The sequence below is a fragment of the Nilaparvata lugens genome, chromosome 2 (assembly GCF_014356525.2).
Source record: "Nilaparvata lugens isolate BPH chromosome 2, ASM1435652v1, whole genome shotgun sequence".
Lineage (NCBI taxonomy): Eukaryota > Metazoa > Arthropoda > Insecta > Hemiptera > Delphacidae > Nilaparvata > Nilaparvata lugens.
The window spans coordinates 32333114-32357326 of record NC_052505.1 but is presented as its reverse complement, the minus strand read 5'-3'; the positions used below and the strand labels follow the sequence as shown (position 1 = coordinate 32357326).

The 24213-nt window shown below is 35.0% G+C and overlaps 1 protein-coding gene across 1 annotated transcript in view; it reads left to right on the top strand.

The window, feature by feature from the left end:
• The window catches only part of LOC111044164 (cell division cycle protein 16 homolog), a 40039-nt gene extending 17017 nt beyond the window's left edge, over positions 1-23022 (top strand). Inside the window, exons 7-12 of the mRNA XM_039421035.1 lie at positions 650-739; positions 5744-5900; positions 8965-9117; positions 9556-9721; positions 18865-19057; positions 20972-23022. Coding sequence (XP_039276969.1) covers positions 650-739; positions 5744-5900; positions 8965-9117; positions 9556-9721; positions 18865-19057; positions 20972-21210 — 998 coding nt within the window. The 3' untranslated portion in view covers positions 21211-23022. The remainder of the gene's footprint in view (positions 1-649; positions 740-5743; positions 5901-8964; positions 9118-9555; positions 9722-18864; positions 19058-20971) is intronic.
• Positions 23023-24213: the final 1191 nt, after the last annotated feature.

The following is a 24213-nucleotide window of genomic DNA, read 5'->3' as shown; positions in this document are numbered from 1 at the left end:
TAGCTCGGCCATACCTCGGCACGGGCTCGGTGCGGTTATATGTGTCCCGGCCTTTAATCACAGAGTAATCCAAATTTTTCTTAGCATTTTGCTAGAGACAGAGTAAACCTATTAAATCTTAGATAAATTATAATTAATCTATTACATTGTAGTCACGTGTATTCCACGGCATTAAGTAATCTTGCACATTGAATCAACAATACAATTTGAAGTATTTCATCATGGAATCTAACATCGAATGTAGCTAAGTTACACTTCAATCAATCAAATTTTTTTTTATAACCTAATAAAATGAAATGAAATAATATAGAAAATATAACAGATATCAATTTAGAAAGTATTGCAATAAATTTGTGTAAACATAACTCTAGTACTATTCAAGAACTTTGAACTTGAAGTGAAAGTCTTAAAATTTTAATAATGCAAAACAATTTTATCAAACTAAGCTGCTTCATCAAACATAATAATAAATTCTATCTGCCATGCAAAATACTACAATAATCGTAATGAAGTTGTTCTTCATAATTGATCTATCATGTATTGGTTATATTTGTTCTCGTTTTGAATAAATGCAATTGAAACATGTTTATGTATTCCAATAAATTCAATTAAACATGATATTTAGTCAATGTATTTCGTTTAATTTCAGAACTCTTCTACCTTGCCCATGATCTTGTCGACTTACAACCAGAAAGTGCAGTCAGTTGGTTCGCTGTAGGTTGCTATTATTATCTTATAGGTGAGTTGTAATCAATACTCGAGCACAATTATTGCTATTTTAATAAACCCAACTATTGGAACAGCAGTGAATAGTGAATAATATTTATAACATAATTATTCTTGAAGAACAGTCATTATGTAACTAGTCAAATCAAATCAAATCAAATTCTTTATTATTCCAAAATGCACAGTTACAAAAAATATGACACTTGAAAATTGGTTACTGGAATACCTCTACAAGACTATACGTCTGTGTGTAGGGGTGAGTTCTCGGTAGCCAATTATTATCAATATAATGAAAGGAATATGAAAACACAAGTCTGGAACAACACAAGTCTGATTGATTGTAGAGAACAGAACAGCGACATATGAAACTATAAATTAAAGAAAAAAACGGGACTTCTCAGATCCAAATGGGAGAAAATGGGAAAATTAAATCATTATAACTAGACTTATAACTTAACTAAAGTAAGACATATTTTAAAAAAGGAAAAGAGACCAGCAGACTCACAGGACTCATCTTTATGAGAGCGATTTTCCTTGTAAAATTTTTAAAATATAAAAGGAGTAGGATAGCAAAAATTGTCCAAACTGAGCTAAAGAAAAAAAAGAAGAAAAAATAAAGGATAGGTTTTAGTGCATATAAACAGAATGAAGCAGGCTTTCAGACATTTCCCACCCCAGGCAGTAGAGCCACCTCTCGACCTTACGCTTGTAAACAGCAATACTGCATTCGAAGTCTCTCATCTCTGCAGGCAGATTACGATATACCATCTGAGCCAGGTAGAATGGTGTTTTCAGCTCCACTCCGTGAACCACCCGCGGCGTCGCAAATCCATAATTCAATCTATACCGAGTAGGATAGGTATGGAGAATTTCTGGCAAAATATTATGACTATTGTTCTTAAGGTAAATTAATAGAGATTTTATATACAATTGCCTTATGTTTAAAACAGGAAATTCTGAAAATAGTTGTATAGTTGGGTATCGGTATTGTTTGTTCAGGGCTGTTCTAATTATTTGTCTTTGCGACACCGCAAGCGGCTCCAGGAGAGAAGGTGACAGTCCTCCCCAGATGAGAATACCGTACTGTATGATAGACTGAACGAAAGCATAATAGACAGTCTTACAATGTTGCAAGCTCAGTACCTGGCTCAGTTGATTGAAAGCATACAGCAATCTTCGGAGCCTCTGCTTTATAAACTGTATGTGTGGACTCCAATTTAAGTTGTAATCAATTACTATGCCCAGATACTTGTATTGGTTTACTCTTTCTAAGATTTCACAGTTGCACACGGTAGAAGTTGGGTCTCCACATGAGTGAAGTTTCATGACTCTGGGGCCTGGATCTTGCTGACCACGGGTTACAATAGGCATGTACTTGGACTTACTCGTATTTATGGTCAAACAGTTATGGTCGAACCAACTTTTTATCATAGCTAGGTCGGTTGTTGCATTTTTGAACGCCTCATCCCACTGCCTACCTGTAGAAACCACCGCTGTGTCATCAGCAAATAAAAAAAGTTTACTGCTGATGTTCAGCAGCGGTAGGTTATTGACATAGATCAAAAAGAGTAGAGGCCCTAGAGTACTTCCCTGAACCTTTTCCAGGCCACTCATATTATCATTAATTTGGACATATTGAAACCTGTCCTGTAGATAACTCTTGAACCACTGTAAGGAGGTCTGTTTGAGTCCAATCATTTCCAGTTTTATCATGAGTTTCTCCCTATCAACAGAATCAAAGGCTTTTGCCAAATCAAGGTAAGTAATTATCAATTTATTTTTTATTTTAATATTTTCAGTAATATGTTTAGATAGGTCAAAAAACGCGTCTGAACAATTTTTTGATTTTTGGAAACCATATTGTGATGTTGATAAAATATTCTCGGTCAAATATTGCATTAATTGGTTTTTCACACATCTTTCTAGTATTTTTGAAATTATTGCCAGAAGAGAGATTGGACGGTAATTACTGTAATTGGTTTTGGGGCCAGATTTGTAGATAGGGATAACTTTGGAGATTTTGAGTACATCTGGAAATTTGCCTGTTTGTAAACTCAAATTAATTAAATAGTGAATAGGGTGTATGAGTGAGAGCACGTTTTCTTTAATAACTCTTGCAGGAATCCGGTCATGGCCTGGTGCGCTGTTTCCTCTCATGCTGCCAACCACCTGCTTGAGTTCTTCTTGTGTGACACATTGAAACTCAAACCGAGACTCGACAGCATGATAAGAATCGTTTACTGCTGGCTCACCCCTGGGAGTAATACTATCAGCCAAACACCTCCCCACAGAGGAGAAGAATTTGTTGAAGCCATTACTAACATCTGAAACACTATGTTGTCCTGTGGCTTGCCCATCCTGTATTAGCACATTTATAGGGAAAGAATTTTTCTGAGTAGGTCTTCCAGATATTTCATTTACAGTTGACCAGAATTTTTTGGGATTGTGGGAGGCTTCATCTATTTTGTTTTTATAATAATTGTATTTTGCAAGTTTAATCAAAGAGTGGAGTCTATTCCTGTATTGGAGAAATTCGTTTTTCAAGCTGATACAGAAGGGTTGTCTATTCAATTTCTTTTTTAATTTATCCCGGTGCCTGATAGATTGAATTAAACCAATGCTGATCCATGGCTTCAATTTTGTATATTTTGCAGTAACCTGAATTCTTTTAGTGTTGGTTTCTATAGTTTTCTGGATAGTTTCAGTAAACAGACGTGTTGCCACATTAACGTCAGTTTCGCTAGTAATTGAGTCCCAGTTCTGCAAAGAAAGAGAATTATTGATTGATTGCCAATCAACCTTTGAAAAATACTCATCCTTATTTGTGTGCTGTGTTTTCTTATTAGAGAATATATTCATACATATTGCGTAGTGGTCAGTGACAGCTGTTTGAACTATTATTGTAGAGGCTTGAAAGGATTGTGGTAGTCTTATAAAATAGTGGTCTATACAAGTACCGCTGGCCGGCCTAGTCACCTTGTCTATACTAGCTGTTAGTCCTACTTCGTTCAACACATCAATGTATTTCTCTTCCAGCGAACCCGGAAACACATTTAAAATGTCACAATTCAGATCTCCGGCTATAATTAGCATTTTCCTATTTGTTAAAGAATTGAGATGATTTTCGAGAGCTACTAAGAATCGAGGTAAGCTGGAGTTTGGACTCCGATATACAGCAAGAAGTTGACAGGGAGTTCCCTCCCAGTCAAAATCTATAGACAGACAGGTGGCCAGACCACCCAGTTGGAGCTCATCACATGTTACTGTGAGATTACTATCTATGTATACGACTATACCATCGCACTGATTTAGGCTATTGTAAGATCTGAGTAGCTTATACCCTGGGATTTCCAAGAGATCACTCTCGTCATTCAGCCATGCTTCAGTCAGTACAATACAGCTAAAACGATGTTTGATACCTTCTAAGATAACCATAAACTCGTCTATGTTTTTCTTATAACTTCTGATATTTTGATGAATCACTGAGAAATCCGCACAGTCTCCATTCCTTGAAAAATTAAATGTAGGATTGTAGAAAGAAAAATTATTAATGTCTGCACACTCTATGCACTCGATCGGCGACGCATCAATCGGCGCCATCAAATCGCTCATTAGACGGTAGGATTCCATTAGTATAAAGATATTCATGTAATATAATATAATATTATATATATAGAAAGATATACCTATTTAATTATTGCTTTATATTTATTCATCTCAATATTATAGGATTTATTATAATATAATAATAAGATTATATTTAAAATCTTTGATTATCCTATCAAATATTATAATTAGACTATATGTAATAAATAATCGGAACTATGTATGTTTTATAATTATATTTCATAAATCAATATTACAATCACCATTACGATTGTGATTATATTATAATAATTAGATGATAAGTTTTTTTTTCATTTAAAACTGTAGCCTAATGAAAGAGTGACTAGAGAGAATGGAATGGAATTGCAACTATTATTTAATCTTATCTCCGATAATTTTTTTTTCTTCAAGCTGAGGGGGGTCGATTTCGTACGATTTTCTTGTCAACTATTGAGAATACTGCTGTTACTTGTCATTCAAGGTTTGTGATAAAAATACGTAGGCCTACTGTCAGATAGATCTCTGCACTAAAAGATCAGTTAATCACTTTCGTTTTCAGTAGTATTCTAATCTACTCATTACACAATTATTTTAATAGAGACAGATTTAAGTAAGAGAATATCAATTGTGGAGTATTTTAGATTAAAGAGTACAATTTCCTATTTTCCGTCAAAATAATAAATTGATTCGAGAGCCTACGTTAATAAAAGTTACGATTTCTCATATACGATTTCTTTGTGTCTGTAGACACAGGACAATAGCCTATAGTGTAATATCATTAGTTTTACTAAAAAAAATATAATCTTTTGAATCATTTGATAATTAGTTGAAAAATTAGTTTAATATTGATTAGCGGTTCCACTTAATTAAATTTAATATGTATATTAAATAAACTGAAAACTAAAATAAATATGTATATGCACATTATACACTTAAATTGTTAACGCATGCAAGACTCTCATCGTATGAATGTGGCCCTAATAAGTGTATTAATGATAAAAAATATAATTAATGCATTCTAAGAAAAAAAATTATTTATATATATTACTTTATCTTCAGCAAAAATTATATTTTCAATCACTTTCTGATATCAGAAAATAGACTAGTTAATGGGATGTTTGTTGATTATCCATGGGTGTTGTCTGGGTGTTGTCATCCGCAATATAGTTCGAGTTGTCGAGTAATATACAATATTAGAAATACTTACTTTTCTATACTTTTGTGAATATTTTGTATGAATTTCGAGTGAATAAATTTTATTTGAGTTGATTTTATTTAACGTTAACTTTAGATTATTCTTGACATTTTCTAAGCTTACACGCTCACTTGTTGGTAATATTAAACTTGAATATTGGATCTGTGTCAACAATAGATTCAAGTGATTGTGTATGTATGTATGTGATGTTTACAGGTAAGAGCGATCCAGCCAGGAGGTATCTGGGAAAAGCGACTTCGCTGGACAGGCTATTCGGGCCGGCGTGGCTCGCCTACGGTCACTCCTTCGCCTCTGAAAATGAGCACGATCAAGCCATGGCGGCTTACTTCAAGGCATCGCAGTTGATGAAAGGGTTTGTACTCTCATCTATTGACTAATAAGGTCTATAAGCTAAAACATAGATGAGCTCTATTCACAGAAATCCAGATAAAATATGCAGAATTCTCGTGATTAGTTTCTTTTAGTAGAGAGTATGAGCTCTTTTCACTGAAATCCTGATAAAATATGCAGAATTCTCGTTATTAGTTTCTTTTAGTAGAGAGTATGAGCTCTTTTCACTGAAATCCGATAAAGTATGCTGAATTCGTGATTAGTTTCTATTTGAAGAGAGTATTGAAAATCGGTAGAGCTTTTATGCAGTGTGACTTGTTGCAAACAAGTTACAAACCTCGTGTCAGTGTATTATTATAAACAGAAAACTAAAATAAATATGTATATGCACATTATACACTTAAATTGTTAACGCATGCAAGACTCTCATCGTATGAATGTGGCCCTAATAAGTGTATTAATGATAAAAAATATAATTAATGCATTCTAAGAAAAAAAATTATTTATATATATTACTTTATCTTCAGCAAAAATTATATTTTCAATCACTTTCTGATATCAGAAAATAGACTAGTTAATGGGATGTTTGTTGATTATCCATGGGTGTTGTCTGGGTGTTGTCATCCGCAATATAGTTCGAGTTGTCGAGTAATATACAATATTAGAAATACTTACTTTTCTATACTTTTGTGAATATTTTGTATGAATTCGAGTGAATAAATTTTATTTGAGTTGATTTTATTTAACGTTAACTTTAGATTATTCTTGACATTTTCTAAGCTTACACGCTCACTTGTTGGTAATATTAAACTTGAATATTGGATCTGTGTCAACAATAGATTCAAGTGATTGTGTATGTATGTATGTGATGTTTACAGGTAAGAGCGATCCAGCCAGGAGGTATCTGGGAAAAGCGACTTCGCTGGACAGGCTATTCGGGCCGGCGTGGCTCGCCTACGGTCACTCCTTCGCCTCTGAAAATGAGCACGATCAAGCCATGGCGGCTTACTTCAAGGCATCGCAGTTGATGAAAGGTTTGTACTCTCATCTATTGACTAATAAGGTCTATAAGCTAAAACATAGATGAGCTCTATTCACAGAAATCCAGATAAAATATGCAGAATTCTCGTGATTAGTTTCTTTTAGTAGAGAGTATGAGCTCTTTTCACTGAAATCCTGATAAAATATGCAGAATTCTCGTTATTAGTTTCTTTTAGTAGAGAGTATGAGCTCTTTTCACTGAAATCCGATAAAGTATGCTGAATTCGTGATTAGTTTCTATTTGAAGAGAGTATTGAAAATCGGTAGAGCTTTTATGCAGTGTGACTTGTTGCAAACAAGTTACAAACCTCGTGTCAGTGTATTATTATAAACAGAAAAAACGCAATATATTGATAATATTATTTCAAAGAGAAACAAACACTGGTCGACTTTTACCAAGGACTAGGACACACTGTTCTTTACCAAGGACTAGGACACACTGTTCTTTACCAAGGACTAGGACACACTGTTCTTTACCAAGGACTAGGATACACTGTTCTTTACCAAGGACTAGGACACACTGTTCTTTACCAAGGACTAGGACACACTGTTCTTTACCAAGGACTAGGACACACTGTTCTTTACCAAGGACTAGGACACACTGTTCTTTACCAAGGACTAGACACACTGTTCTTTACCAGGACTAGGACACACTGTTCTTTACCAAGGACTAGGACACACTGTTCTTTACCAAGGACTAGGACACACTGTTCTTTACCAAGGACTAGGACACACTGTTCTTTACCAAGGACTAGGACACACTGTTCTTTACCAAGGACTAGGACACACTGTTCTTCACCAAGGACTAGGACACACTGTTCTTTACCAAGGACTAGGACACACTGTTCTTTACCAAGGACTAGGACACACTGTTCTTTACCAAGGACTAGGACACACTGTTCTCTACCAATGACTAGGACACACTGTTCTTTACCAAGGACTAGGACACACTGTTCTTTACCAAGGACTAGGACACACTGTTCTTTACCAAGGACTAGGATACACTGTTCTTTACCAAGGACTAGGACACACTGTTCTTTACCAAGGACTAGGACACCTGTTCTTTACCAAGGACTAGACACACTGTTCTTTACCAGGACTAGGACACACTGTTCTTTACCAAGGACTAGGACACACTGTTCTTTACCAAGGACTAGGACACACTGTTCTTTACCAAGGACTAGGACACACTGTTCTTTACCAAGGACTAGGACACACTGTTCTTTACCAAGGACTAGGACACACTGTTCTTTACCAAGGACTAGGACACACTGTTCTTTACCAAGGACTAGGACACACTGTTCTTCACCAAGGACTAGGACACACTGTTCTTTACCAAGGACTAGGACACACTGTTCTTTACCAAGGACTAGACACACTGTTCTTTACCAAGGACTAGGACACACTGTTCTCTACCAATGACTAGGACACACTGTTCTTTACCAAGACTAGGACACACTGTTCTTACCAAGGACTAGGACACCTGTTCTTTACCAAGGACTAGGACACACTGTTCTTTACCAAGGACTAGGACACACTGTTCTTTACCAAGGACTAGGACACACTGTTCTTTACAAAGGACTAGGACACACTGTTCTTCTTAATAATGTTTAGATAACTTAAGATAGGCCTTCTAATGTCAACATAACAATAAAACTATATTTGAAATATTAATGCAATTTAAATTCACTTCTGAAATATTTTCAAAGTGGAATTCCTCTGCACTTTCTAACTTGATTTGAATTTCAAATTTTAAACCCAATTTCTCATTTTATCAAGATGTAAGTACGAAGCAAAGGATGTGAGTTTCATTTTTTTATTACAATATTACAAAAAGTAACATTACACATATGGAAGCTCTTTCGAGCATGACTGCATACCGAATACCGAATACTTAACATATAAATAATGAATTAGATTTCTATCAATAAGAAAGTTTTGTGATTTTATCATAGTGATGATTTTGATAGTTATACTTTGAATCATAACTTGAAATAATAATATTTGGCCTATCCATTATCTGTATTTTGGCCTTTGATTTTCAGATGTCACCTGCCTCTCCTCTACATAGGTTTAGAATGTGGTCTTACAAACAATATTGATCTCGCTGAAAAGTTCTTCTCTCAGGCGCAAAATATTGCTCCTAATGATCCGTTTGTTATCCACGAAAAAGGCGTTGTTGCTTTCCAAAATCGAAGGTTAGTTGTACTTGTACTTCATTTTTTATCAAGTTTGATCACACTTTTAATAATGTTTTTGTTATAAAAGATTTATCACATTATTACATTTTAGTTTAAGTAAATAATAGTTGGACGTAATTAATAGTTGTGAATGTGAACTAAAATAGTTCCTTACAACAATAATTGATTCATTCAAATATGAATTAGCTAGTTTAGCTCATGTGGGCGTCATCCCATATAATTATAAAAAGTTATAAAAAAATTATCTATTCTGTGACATTACTATGAACTAAGAGTAATATATTACTTTTATGATGTATTCTAAATAGTATCAAATACAAGTATGCAAGATACAGAGAACCTTTGTATGTAATAAATTGAATGTTTAATGTGAAAACAGGTCTTTCGGAGAGAATTGTTGGGAAAAGCAATAGAATTTTCTTTTTCTATTTGCAGATACCATGAAGCTGAGTCATTATTCAAATCGGCTCTAGATAAAGTGCTTGATATCAGCGATCATAAAAAGAAGATTGCTGAAAAATGGGAACCACTGTTGAATAATTTGGGGCACACTTCCCGCAAACTACACAAATACAGTGAAGCTCTCGGCTATCATCAACAAGTAAGCATTGATCATTTTTTGCATTAGCAAGTCGTTCCAAATCTATATTAATGGATAAAATTATTCATTTGTGCAGTCCAAAACTACACTAACTAACACTATAAATTAAATAAATTATACCAAATAATGATGTGTTATCGAACTAGTTAAATTGTCGGTCCCAGCTGATATTAACAGTCTTGAGGCCCATTGACGGCTTAAATGATATATTCAAGCTAGATGGGACCTTCCCGTAAGGAACTCCCGATCAACAGATAGCCATATGAATGTACTTTTTAATTAAGTAAATTATAATTTATTATTAAATTTGCAGTGGCGGGGATAAGGGCCCCGCGGACCCCGCGGCGCGGGGGGGGGCGAAGGGACCCTTAAAAAGTGAGGGAAAAATGATGAAGTTTTATTTTTTTTTTAATGTAAATCAAGAACCATAGAGTGTAGCAAAAGTAAAATTATTAAATAATTCTAAAAATATTATATCTATTAACTATCACTATATTATATGAATAAAAAAAATATATAAGAAGAGACAATTCCTATTATTATGTAATTGAACACAAAATGCTTAAATTCTATGATGTAATGCTGTAAACTAAACTACACTTTTTACTTTCCTTGCCCTATTACCATAGTTAAGGAAAGTATTGCTTTCCGAAAAAATTAAGGTATCCCAATTATATGTACCTGTGTGTGTGTGTGTGTGTGTGTGTGTGTGTGTGTGTGTGTTGTGTGTGTGTGTGTGTGTGTGTATGTATGAGTGCATGTGCGTCTGTGTACACGATATCTCATTTAACGGAATTTCAATTAACGGAATGACTTGAAATTTGGAACTTGAGGTCCTTACACTATAAGGATCCGACACGAACAATTTCGATTAAATGCAATTCAAGATGGCGGCTAAAAATGTTGTCAAAAACAGGGGTTTTCGCGATTTTCTCGAAAACGGCTCCGACGATTCTGATCAAATTTATACCTGAAATAGTCATTGATAAGCTCTATCAACTGCCACAAGTCCAATATCTGTAACAATTTCAGGAGCTCCGTCCCATCGATGCAAAGTTTGATTTTAGATTCCCAATCATCAGGCTTCAGATACAATTTAAATGAAAAAATTCAAGTGGAAAAGATTGAGCATAAAAATCTCTACAATTGTCCAATATCATTTTCACTTAACATTGAAAATATGATTATTCAATTGCAAACTGTTGGCAACTGTTGATTCTAAAATATTAAATATTAATTTGTATTAAATCATTCACTATGAAGAGATAGCAGACTTCGTGTGTCTACAGCGCTATTGTCCCGTCACCAGCTGGCTCAGATCTTAGAATTATTAGACTTGAAATGCGCGTGAACACTAGCGTCAGGTGATAAATTTTCATAACGGCAAGGAAAGTTGTGTGAGTGCGCCACACCAGATTTTTCATTAAAAAACCATACTCTATGTTGGTTCTCATATAGGTGTACGATAGGTAGAACTGTAAAAAAGGTGTTAAAAAATACTGTATAAAGGGGCCCCACAAAAATTCTCGCGGGGGGGGGGGTCAAATCCTTAGCGCCGCCACTGTAAATTTGACATGAAATGTTTAGATACTATTTCTTTCAGAAAAGTTGCCATTGTTTGTTCTATTAAATAAATAATCCTTTATTTATTGAATGTTTATTCTATTAACATACCAATATCGGGACACCGAACTTCGCTCCGGAGTACAAAAGCATAGAAGCATAAAAGCATAGTTTATATTTATTTATTATTATTGATAAACAGAACCCAATTTTTCAAAATCATTGGGGAAGGACTAACAGACACAGCCTAAAACTGTTTTCCCCGAATTTTGATTTATACATTATAAATAGTTCAAAAAGTGGGATATGTTCCATACACTTGAATTCAGGTCCAATTTTCAGTACAAACTTTTGAAAACAGAAAATTTCAAATTTAGATTGTTTACAAACCAAATTCAATAACAAAATAACACTCACTAATCACTTAAAACTGTAAAATAATGATTAACTTTGAAAATTTTGATATACTTTAATTTAGAATGATATACTAGGTTTGCTACAATATATGTTAATATAAATAAGAAAATAATTGATCTTGAATAAAATCATATCGTTGGTCTTGTCATCAAATCAGATATTTTGATCAAGTCGAATAAAATTTCTAGATAATATTTCTCTTGAGATGTAGTTCAACAGCTAAACATAATTCTGTCTCACTCCCACACATGCACTCGCATCTTCCATTACCGGCATACGACGAATGTCTCAGCTGGTTTTCCAAGGATGAATAATTATTATCCTTTTCATGTCCTTCAGCGAGTTTTCCCAGTAATGAGACCATGTGCAATCGAATTTGTTTATGAAGAACCTCCTATATTGCCATTTTCATCAAAATCGTTAGAGCTCTTTTATCTTTTAGCGCTCGGTGTGACTAGACGTGATTCTGAAGCTCTTCAAATTTTCAAATAATATCAGTGTTTACTCACGTTTAAATAATATTTTATTAGGTGTGTTGAGTTCCCGTATGTGTGAGTGTCACTTACATCACCTAATTCTGCTGGAGCTGTGAGTATAAGGAAGTTATGGTTGATTTTTAGTTTCTTCTTTTTCGTGAAAGGGCTAGAGGTTAGACAGTTCCATTGCTTGAACTTGTAATCAACCGAAGTATTGGAGTGAGAGAACCGTAGATTAAAGTGAGAAAAAAGAGAAGTCTCTATCTAATCTTCGACGATTTTTCACTTGTCAAAGTGGTCGTCCTTAGCAACTGAAAGGCGTCCTTAGCTACGATACTTCTTGTCAAAGTGTGCATAGCCTGCTTGATTGGAATTGTTTGACAGAGTCTGCTGTTATCATTGTTTGTTATTATTGTTTAACTGTGCTATTTGAAAACAGCTGTGAAACCATAAGAGCAGTCTATAAGCCGCGCCAAATTCAATTTCATAGCTCTTCAAGTGCATCACTTTCATTCTTCTTTTGGTTTAGTGACAACGTAGTGCAATACTTCGGAATAATAATAATTATCATTGGCTGCTCTAATATTAGTGAAACTCCTATTCTTAATCCATTTTCCTTCTTACAGGAGCTACCCTATCACTTCCTGCCTTGATAGCTCTCTAGGCATTTCCACGCCCTTTCTAAATTCCCATTCTCATTTTTCACTAAGGCTTATAAGAAATAAAAATGACTAGAACGCGAAGCGAGTTTGAGAAAGCGAATTATTCAGCACAGCAAAGTCTAAATAATATTAAAAATGACCTGATCCACCAGGAAGTAGCGGAGATTGCGGTGAATATTCACGGTATCCTTTCTGTGATTTGTTGCAAATATTCGAGTGACGTGATAATCGATTTGGTGCCTGAAGTCACATCATTACTCAATAAGTATGATTCCGCTATTAAGGTGAACAACGACTTACAGTTTCTGTAGCTAATATACTTGAAGAAAATAAATTATTAGTAAAATCCATTGAGTCAGAGAAGAACAAGAGACGAATTGATTTTGAGGAGTCATTGCAATGTGAAGAGGTGGCGGAGGGTGAAATCAAATCTTTGAAGATGGAAATTGAAGAGTTTAAAATGAGTCTGCTTGTATTGAAAAAAGAAGTACAAGACAAGGATACAATAATCGATCTACTCCGAACTGACTGTGAGAAACTTTCTTCCACAAATAAATCGACAAATTTTAATTCCGGGACCGAGTTTGTTTTACCCAGACACACTGCCAAACCAAAGAAGTGTGACTCTAACCTGACAATACCGACTAAGAACAGATTTTCCATATTCGAGAGTAATGATTCGCATGACATGCAACCTGCCAGGGAAGATGTTCGGAAGCAAACTAGTATTCAAAAAGAAAATTCAACACCTTCTGCTGTAAAGCAATCACGAAGAAAGATGTCGTGTAATGTTCGTTTATATGCTGACAGCCAAGGCAGGGATGTTCACAGGAGCTACAAGGGTGACAATAATAACTTCACGGCCATGATCAAACCAGGAGCTCGCTTCAGGGATGCTGTGGAGGAGTCTGGTCAACTGAACGACAATGATGTCAATGTCTACTTGGCTGGCTCAAATGACATAGCCTGCAATGAGAGAGAAGAGCTGCATTCTGCTCTGAGAAATAAACTGCGTGATCTGCAAAACCGGAGGGCTGGCAAAGTGATTGTGTTTTCTGTGGCTCACAGGCATGATCTTCCACGATGGTCTGTAGTCAACAAGGAAATTCGGAGGGCAAATAAGGAGAACTCGAACTTGTGTAAACATTTTAGAAATGTCACTTTCGTGGATATCAGCAACTTGGGTAGGAGATTCCACACATCGCAGGGCTTCCATTTGAATTCTTTGGGGAAAAGATACGTGAGTGACAGGATCATGGACGTGGTGTGTGAGCTAGCTCAACAAGAAAAAACATCTGACTCAATCCCCCTCAACTATTACACTAACTCTTTTTTAGGAGTGGATCGAGTTCTGTAGGATTGTCGTGCTCTGAATCCCAAAACATTGTTGGTGATGCGGAACAGGCAGACCCGGAATCACAGGTTTTGCAGTCTGATTTTGCAATGTTTCATTGGAATGTGCAGGGTGTCATGAACAAAACTGATGAGTTGGGTGATTTGATTAGAGAGCATAATGTCAGCATTTTGGGTATTTGTGAACACTGGTTGAAAGCTTGTGAGATAATTGAGGTTGGTTTGACTGGCTATAGATTGGCTAGTGCATACAGTAGACCTATAGAACGGAGGGGTGGTACGGCTATTTATGTAAGAAATGATCTAGAATACTGTGAGCTTACTTACTTGAAGGAAATGTCAATAGCCAGTATATGTGAAGTTTCTGGGGTTCTTGTTTCGAAATGGAATGTGATTTGTCTTGAGGTGTATAGAGTACCAGATAGGTGTAATTTTGATTATTTCATTGAGACGCTTCACGTTGTTTTGAATGTTGTATCACAGAAAAATAAGTCAAATGCATCCATTATTCTCAATGGAGATTTTAATGTTGATTTACTGGTGAATGATGTACATAGATCTATTTTTGTCAACTTATTAAATAGCTTCAATCTTAATTTAACTGTGTTTGATGTGACAAGACCAAGCAGGATATGTATTGACAGAGGAACATGTATAGACAATATGGCTACTTCCATACATAAAGATAGAATTAAGTCTGTGTCTGTTATACCGACCTTAGTATCAGATCATCACTCATTGCTTGGCTTATTCACGTTGTCTGGTGGAAATGACTTGAAGCAGAGTGATAATGTTTCTCGAATCATTTGTCCGATTGATAATAGTTGTAATAAAAAATATTTCACTCTTCTACTGAGCAAAGTTAATTGGTTGGATGTATATGCAACAGGCAATATTAGTGAGAAATTTGAGTACTTTTTGAACAAATTCCTAAGTATAGTTGATACAGTTTTTCCTCTAAAAACGGTCAAGTCCTCCAAATTGAAGAAAACCCCAAAGTCTAGATGGTACACTGATAATTTATCAGCTCTCAAAGAGGAATGTTTGAATATGTATAGTCTTCACAAGTACACGGGTCTGGCTTACCATTGTGAATTGTATAAGATATTGAGATCCAGGTATAAATACATGGTATTTCATGCTAAGCGTGAGTATTATTGTAATAAAGTATTGCAGACTAAAAATAAATCACATGCTATTTGGTCAGTTATAAAAGAGAATTTGAATGTTAACGATAGAACATCGGTACCACAGGTAACTGATCTCACAAGTGATAATTTAATAAATGCTTCCTGATAATGTAGAGTCAACAAAACAAAATATCCAACAATCAAAACATGATATGCCATATTATTTGAATAAATTTGTTCATGCTAGACAGAATAATATCAACTCTGTTTTCTCAGTTGGCCATTTCAGTGTTGAAGAGGTCTATAACGCCATTTTTTCTCTCAGTAATAGTATGAGTTTGGATGTGTATTGTTTGAATTCTGCTCTTTTAAAACTTGCTGCACCTTATATAGTGGAGGTATTGTCATATTTATTCAATCAATGTGTTAAAGAGGGTGTAATTCCTGTGTGCTTGAAATTGTCAAAAGTTATTCCACTGTATAAGAGAGGTACTAAATCTGATTGTAGTAACTATCGACCAGTGTCAATCATACCAATTATTGCCAAGGTTTTTGAAATATTGCTGAATACTCGATTAGTTAAATATTTTGAGGGTGAACAGCTTTTTTCAGATAAACAATATGGTTTCAGATCCAAAAGAGGAACCAATACTGCAATTCGTAATTTTGTGAAAGCTTGTGTGGATGCTTTAGATAGTAGAGAAAAGGTCATGGGGAGCTGGTATGATATGAGTAGAGCATTCGACACAATATCCCATGATATATTGTTATACAAGTTGAAATACTATGGCTTTGATCGGTCTGCTTTACAACTTTTTAAAGAATATTTGTCAGGGAGGTACCAATCGGTTTATTTTAATGGGTCCTTTTCAGCATATCTGCCTCTCAAATCAGGGGTACCTCAGGGATCCATATTAGGACCCACATTGTTTATAATATATGTTAATGACTTACCATTAGCGATAGGAGACGATAGAGTGAATACATACATGTATGCTGATGACTTGGCAATTCAGGTAAATAATAAATGTTTAAATTCAGTTGAACGTTTTATAAATGATGCAAATACTGTTATAAAAGACTGGACATCAGCCAACTCACTTAGTCTGAACAGCAACAAAACCCAAACGATGAATTTTTCCTTGGCTAATTATTCAGAAAATGGGGAGGTGAAGTTTTTGGGTGTGACGTTAGAGTGAAACATGAAATGGGGCATACACATTGAAAATATAAGTAAAAAAGTTGCTAGGGGTGTATTTCTCATCAGGAAATTTAGACCTTTTGTCAAAGTTGATGTATTGCTGTCAATTTACTATGCACACATTCAAAGTCATTTGTCATATGGCATAGTGGTTTGGGGACACTCGTCTGAAATGAAAAAGCTCATGATTTTACAAAAAAGAGCTGTGAGAGCTATTTTTAATGTCCACTGTAGAACTCATTGTAAACCTTTGATCAGAGAGCTAAGAATACTAACGGTTCCATCTCTTTTTATTCTTGAGTGTCTGTTGTATGTAAAAAGTTACATGCATGAAATGCAGACAAATAATTACATTCACAATTATGGAACACGCCAGAAGACATTGTTGCATAGAAGTCAATGTAACTTACAACTAACTCTGAACAGTTTTCATGAATTTGGTAAGAAAATTTATAACTTGTTGCCAACGGAAGTCAGAGAATTAAATATGAGCAGTTTTAAAAAATGCGTGAAAGATATGTTGTGTGAGCTTTGTGTCTATAGTGTTAATGAGTTTGTAGAATGTTTGACACTTCAATAAGATAAACATTTTCAAGTCAGTTGGATACAGAAAGAGAAATATTTAATTTCATTTAATGTTTGCAGTGATAGAAGTGACAACATTAACAAGCTTTTCTTTTAATAATCGAATTCATAGAATGTGTGAAACAGTGTCTGTGATTGTACTACTTCCCCGCCCGCTTCAAGCTGGTTTTAATGCTCGATAGGGAATCGGCTGTCGAGGAGCTTGGTGTGAATGACGTTAGTGGTACCCTTAGATTCTAGACTTCTACATACCTACCTTCTTTGCTTATGGATGATGTCCATATGAGTTCTAGACTTGTGCGTGGGTAATGAGGTGGATGCTAATGAGAGATGAGTGAACCTACAGTTTTAGGTGAGTCCCGAACCACCGGGAAGCGATTCTTCAACTCACAAATCATATTCAGTGGAGTTGGTTCAAGTTTGTTATGCTATTACTTTGAAACATTTATAAAAAAACCAATCACTTCAAAACCTGTAACTTACTACCAAATCTAAAACATTTATACAGTACAATGCTATACACAGTGTTACAAATATACAAAAAAAAACTATAATATTAGATTTAGACCTATTAAAATATTGATTATCTTTATTTTCAACGAAAAAAAGCAAAATCAAACATCTAAATTGTATAGCAATAAGCTTAGTAGCTCTACTACTCAATTTACTATAGAATGTCCCAAAAAGAATGCAATATTTGTTTTCCACGCCATTGTTAGTATGTTAGGTTGGTAGCACTGGTACTGCCTTTTTGGCCCGCCGCAAAGTAGACCCACGCTATTCCACGAAAAGCTACCCACGCCGTGGGATGTTTTGTAAACCATTGCTATAGAATTATTCATAATCAATCAGCTGACAAGTGGATTATTCAATGCATGTATTACACAGATGTCTGGAGAAGCTTAGCAATGGTTTACAAAACATCCCACGGCGTGGGTTGCTTTTCGTGAATTAGTGTGGGTCTACTTTGCGGCGGGCCTTTTCCATCAGTTCTATCTGCGGTTAGTCTACCGTTATAGAAAGGAGCTGCGTTATAGAAGAGAAATCTACTGCGTTATAGAAAGGAGCAACGCACTATGTTTCTCAAAACGCATTACATGTAAGGGGAATGTTATCCCAAATCGAAAAGTTTGTAGAATTTCCGGTCGAAAAATTTCACAGTTTAACAGTTAAGAGACTCATTAGAGGAAACAGGTTCGCTTTTGTATATTAAACGTCCAGAACGCCTACGTATTGGCTGGTTTATCGAGAGTGTGTCACCAAAGTCGTGGAGGGCATTCTCGTCTCATATTGTGTTCCACAATTAACCACAGGACATGCACTTTCCATTGTAATGAAAAATATTGTAAAATTATAATTAAAATGATGATTTAATTAATAATTCATATGTTGCGTTCTTTTTGTGACACTCTTACTAAAAACTAAAGACCAACGCACACAGAAACAAACAATTTTTCAATTTGTTTATTAACGTATCATACAATTTCAACAACACAATCACAATTAAAAAATGAATATTAGAACCCACATAGATTATTACGTCTGTGTGTGAGAGCAGTTCTTAAGATTAGCTAACAGACGTAAGCTGCAGACAGAACGATCTAAAAACAAACTTCTGCATAAAGACAGACGGACCTCTGTGTTCGTTGCAACATTCAATTACCTGGGAAGATATTTGTCGTCCGTCTGTTGATGTGTGCCTTTATAGCTATGTGCTCTGTTGCATAGAATGTGATTAGTGGTTGTTTTATGTGAGGCGCTGCTGCTGGCTCCCCTGAACCCGTCGACGCTGTCCTGCATTGGGTTCGTGCAGGCGCTGCTCGGCAGGAACGCGGAGGCGGTGGAGACCTTCCACAAGGCCCTGGGTCAGCGGCGCGACAACTCCTTCAGCACCACCATGCTCAACTATGTCATGGAGCAGCTCATGGAGGAGACGCCGCCGTTTGCAGGTAACACCAATGCATACAACAGCCCTCAAAACATAATACGTTAATAAACATATATGATAATATACAAATCAATATCGGGGACCGAGCTTCGCTCTGGAGTACAAAAGCATGAAAAATTTATTACGAAAGAAGAAATTATAATAATATTTATAGTTCATACAGAAATATTCTATCTAATCACAGTGGATTGAGATTACTTCCCAGAGGCCCGGTTGCACAAAAGCCGGTTAAATTTTAATCCTGATTGATTTCACGTGAACCAAATCAGAGAAGACCATTTCAAAAAGATGGTTCTACTGGAATTAATCAGGATTAAAAATAACCCGGCTTTTTTGCAACCGGCACTAAGTACTTGATTGAATGATTACAAAAGTTCAACAGCTGAGTCATAATTTTGATACAGTCCCACACACATGAACTCGCTCACTCACTTCCATCATAAAAAATAAAGTACTCAATCAATCAATCATCAACAGACGACGAAATAATTATTATCAGCTCTTTTTTCAAGGATGAATAATAATTATCCTTTTAATGTCCTTCAGCGAGTTTTCTCAGGGATGAAACCTAGTGCAATCGAATTTTTATATCATAAACCCACTATGTTCTGAATTTCGTGAGAATCGTTAGAGCCGTTTTCGAGATCCGGTGAAATACAAACATATAAACAGAAATTGCTAGTTTAATAGTATAGGATTAAATTCGGCTTCCTCATTTTTTGGAAAGTACTTCCCTCATCTGCGGTAGTAAGCCAAGGAAAGTAATATTTTTTTCAATTTATTTCACCAAAAACAAAAAACAATACAAAGATGTGAAAATGAGAAAAAACAATAATTATTATTTTAAATATTTATATCAACTATCTGTAAAATACGGCTGGAGGTGAAGAACTACTGGCATAAGTGAAACACTTGTTCACCAGTAGGAGTAGAGACTTATTAACTGTTTCTAAATCTTGTGCTAATAATTCAAAATGGAGTCTTTTTATGCAAACAATTTGTAAATTGCTAATTTAGTTGACAATAAATTTACTAACAATTTCATCTATAAATTTTCATCGATTTTGAAAAAAGGACACTTGAAAATGACCCGAAAGCTGAAACTGGTAGTGTTTTTTATAAAAAAGGGTACTATGTAGTTATTTCTATATTAATTAAATTTACTATCATACAAGGAAGGAAGCTTCCCTGACCCCGGAAGCATGGAGAAGTTGCTACATACCGCACTTTAATAACTTAACACGTTGAAATATTAATTATCCAGTTACTAACTTATTCCAGTATTTTTATCATAGCTTGATAACAGAAAAACTTAGCTAAACCAAAACTAGTTCAGTTCAGTTTATCTCCATAAGAATGGAACTGGACTTTAAAATTTAAAATAACTACTGAGCCATCAACAATTTATTTTCATGGGCTCAATAAACTATAGTCCGTGCAAACCTAGATTACAGCACGAGGCTTTATGGCCAATGTTATTTCAATATAACAATAGGAGCATACTGTAGCCGATTTCTGCTGATTTTATCAAAAAGACCTAAGCTCACTTTTTCGCTCTATCTCTTACAAAATTAGTCCATATGCTCTCTGGATTCTGTGAAATCTGGCAGCACTGTCTCCAAAAGAGCAATGCTGCAAACTAGGGTTTACACAGACTGTAGCGGTCCTGGCTGAACTGTAATAGTTGTCAGGCACATTGATGGCTAAAATACAGGACATTTATCTCCTCAAAATCAAAAGTTCAGAAGTTCCTTTTTACTTTTCAAGATGGACTCTGGAAGATGTGCTATTATTCGGCGTTCACAGCCCGTTATGCGAACTCTAGAATGACTGTGTGACTGTGTAGCAAATCTTGAGGAATGGCAGTAATTTTGTTTCGAGGATATTCATCTATTCTTCTTTCTGTGTTTCTCAGGCGCTGATTCACAAGAACACCTAGATATCCTTAACACGGTTGGCACGTCAAAAATGTTCAAAATCAAAATGGAGGACGAACAGTCGGGGAGTGCGGCCGGAAGTCCGTGGCTGGGCGACGAGACGCCGGTAGCGAACCGCACGACACCCAGCACCTTCGTGTCGCCATCACCCGGACAGAGTCGCTCCATCGACGAGGTCGAGATGCAGGACAGCTTCCAAGACGAGAATACGTCCTAGTGCGCTAATTACTGGACTCTTGTGCTCTTCAAATAATCACAAAACTACCACACTCTGGTTCCTTATTTTGTACAGATGTTTTATTTCCCCCGTAAATCTGTTGGAAGATTCAAGATGAGAATATTCTGTAGTACAAAAATAAGTGAAGGAGTTTTTAAGACTAGAATACGTCCTAGTGCGGTAATAACTGGACTCTTGTGCTTTTCTAATATTCACAAAAAATACCACACTCTTGTTCCATATTTTGTACAGATCATTTCATTTATCCGGTGAATCGGATGGAAGATTCTAAATGGAGTATTCTGTAGTGCAGAAATAAGTGAAGGAGTTTTCAAGACTAGAATACGTCCTAGTGCGGTAATAACTGGTCTACTCTGCTCTAGAACTGTCCGCTCAAATGGTTCTGGTACCTTATTTCTGTACAAAATGTTTACTTGTAACGAATAATTTGACGGAAGATTTCAAGATGAGAATAAGTCCTAGTGCGGAAATAACTGGATTAACTCACTCTAGAAATACTGTTTACAAATAGTACCGGACTGTTCCTGTTTGTTTAGTTTCATACAAATTGTTTACTGCTTTACTCTAGAACTTGAACAGTAGAACTATTCATGAAAGTATTGGACTGTTTCGGTTTCAACTGTTTCTTTTTGTTCGTTTGTTCCGACGAAAAAAATTGAATAGTTTTAAAAATTGAAGTGCATCTAAGGGCGCGACGAGTAACTTGACTGTTCTGCTCTAGAACTATTCACAAATTGTAGTATATGGTTCTGGCTGCTTATTTGTACAAATTGTTTACTTGTAACTATTAGTTCGATGGAAGAAATCAGAACAAATCGAATACTGTTTCAGTTTATTATATTCTAATACTATTCGCTAATAGTAACAGACTGGTTCTGTAGTTTTGTACACATTGTTTAACTCTCCAATAAAAGCAGTGGAAAAAAATGCATGTCCTTATCAAGGATAAAACGTTTACTCAATCCTTAATTTTGGAATTGAGAAATGCTTCAATATTTTAAATTTGCAAATACTGTATTTTCAATTTTGTGGGGAAAATCAAAACATTGTGAAAGAGCGAATAAATGTGACGAGACATTAACACATTAAAGATACGAACGTCCATTGATTTCTATGTGTTGAAACTCATTCAAAGATTTAAAGCTGGTCAACAATTAAATAACTTGAACGAAAATTGAATGTAAATATATGTTTACATACGTATGCGTACCTGTACAAAGGATTATTTTCGAAATTGAGAAAAAAACACACGTATTTGGAAGATTTGATTTCGTGATTCATCTGGGTTCAAGGTCTGTATACTTCAAGAAATACAGTACTTTTTCAAAATAGCTTTTACCTTATTTTATTTATTTATTTATTATTCCAGAAGTTATCACAACCATAAATTTTAATATTTTGGTAAACATTGATTTACTTGTTTCAATTATAATGCTAACCATTTATAATTAATTTTGTATTACTTGAATTAAATAATAGTTGCTCTGTTCTTTTTTGCTTTAAAATTTCCCTGCTCGACTGAGTTCTAAAATATTGTAAAAACTGAGAGTATCATCTTTTTGATCATAAAAAGTTATGTCAAGTAGTTGTGACAAGCATAGCTGTTATCATTTTCCATAAGTAAAGCATATTATTTCTACTGTATATACAATACTGTATAAACAATATTTATTTTTTTCATCGAGTTATTGTAATCTTCGTCAAAAGAAAGGAAGTGCAATGTGCATGATTGTTCAGTCAATTATTCAAAAATGTTAATAGTTAATGTTCAATACAGATGAGTCAAAATCATCGGATTGCGTTATATTTATTTATTCTTTTCACTTGGGCACTGGTTTTTCGAGTTTTCCTGAATCAAAGATGAACCACGAATTTTGTAAGATATTCTACACTTCTACAGTATGCCACTGGGTAATTTGCCAGCCTGTTATGTCTTGGGGTCTGAAGTGTTACAATCGTCAGTTTGCTAACACTCTGGTTGTTGGCTCAAATCCCGACGGTAGACATGGACGTTTGATCATTTCAGCAATCATTCACACACTCATTCCATTGTCACACACGCATAATAAAAAACACTTATGAAGCTCACCCTCAACAGAAAAATTAAGATCATTAGGGCGCGATAAATGAATTTAAAATAAGTTGAAAGTCTGAAGTAAGTTTGTAAAATCTATTGCTATCAGTGCAGTTAACTTACGTCTTGATCTCATGTTAATCTTTCAATTAGAAACAAATGTTTGGTTTCTTAAATCGTAATAAAATAAATTAATAAATTATTTCTTTCGTAATAAAAATGTTGAGGATCCATATTGAAATGAAAATGAAATTAAAAAAATTCTTTATTAGGTGGACTTTTTTCCAAGTCCACCAAGTGAAACTATTTAGATAGTTTGCTTGTAGTTTTACTTTATTTAAACTAGTTTTAGTATCCAGTTTTCTAATTTATTTATTCAATGTTTTTATACCATAGAGAAAAGATAGCATAAGTTGCTATCCATCGTTACCTTATGCTATCGTTTCTCTATGCTCATACTGTACCGGTACCTCATTATACTTGTATCTAAGATTGAAACAATTCTCTCATTAGCTCACTCTTCCTACATAAGAACCAAGGAACTTGCTTACTGTTAGAACTACTGAACTAGTTTAATTGTCGACATAGGTAATAAGTAATTCTACTTTGTAACTACTGTGCTATTCTACTAAAACTACCTACACTTTCTACTCACTAATTGTACTTGAAGTCACTATTTCAATTATTCAAGTAGAATACGATACACTACTTATTAAACTTTCCCTTTTTTCATACAAATTACAATAGAATATCCACTACTTCCATAAATTACGGTACCCTCTGTCCTAATTTTATATCGAGAGATAGCTTATTTGATCACGTAATCTACATATGAACAATTTACTAATAGTCTAGATAACCAATACACACTATTAATATTGATGTCTACAGATGGAAATTACCGGCCT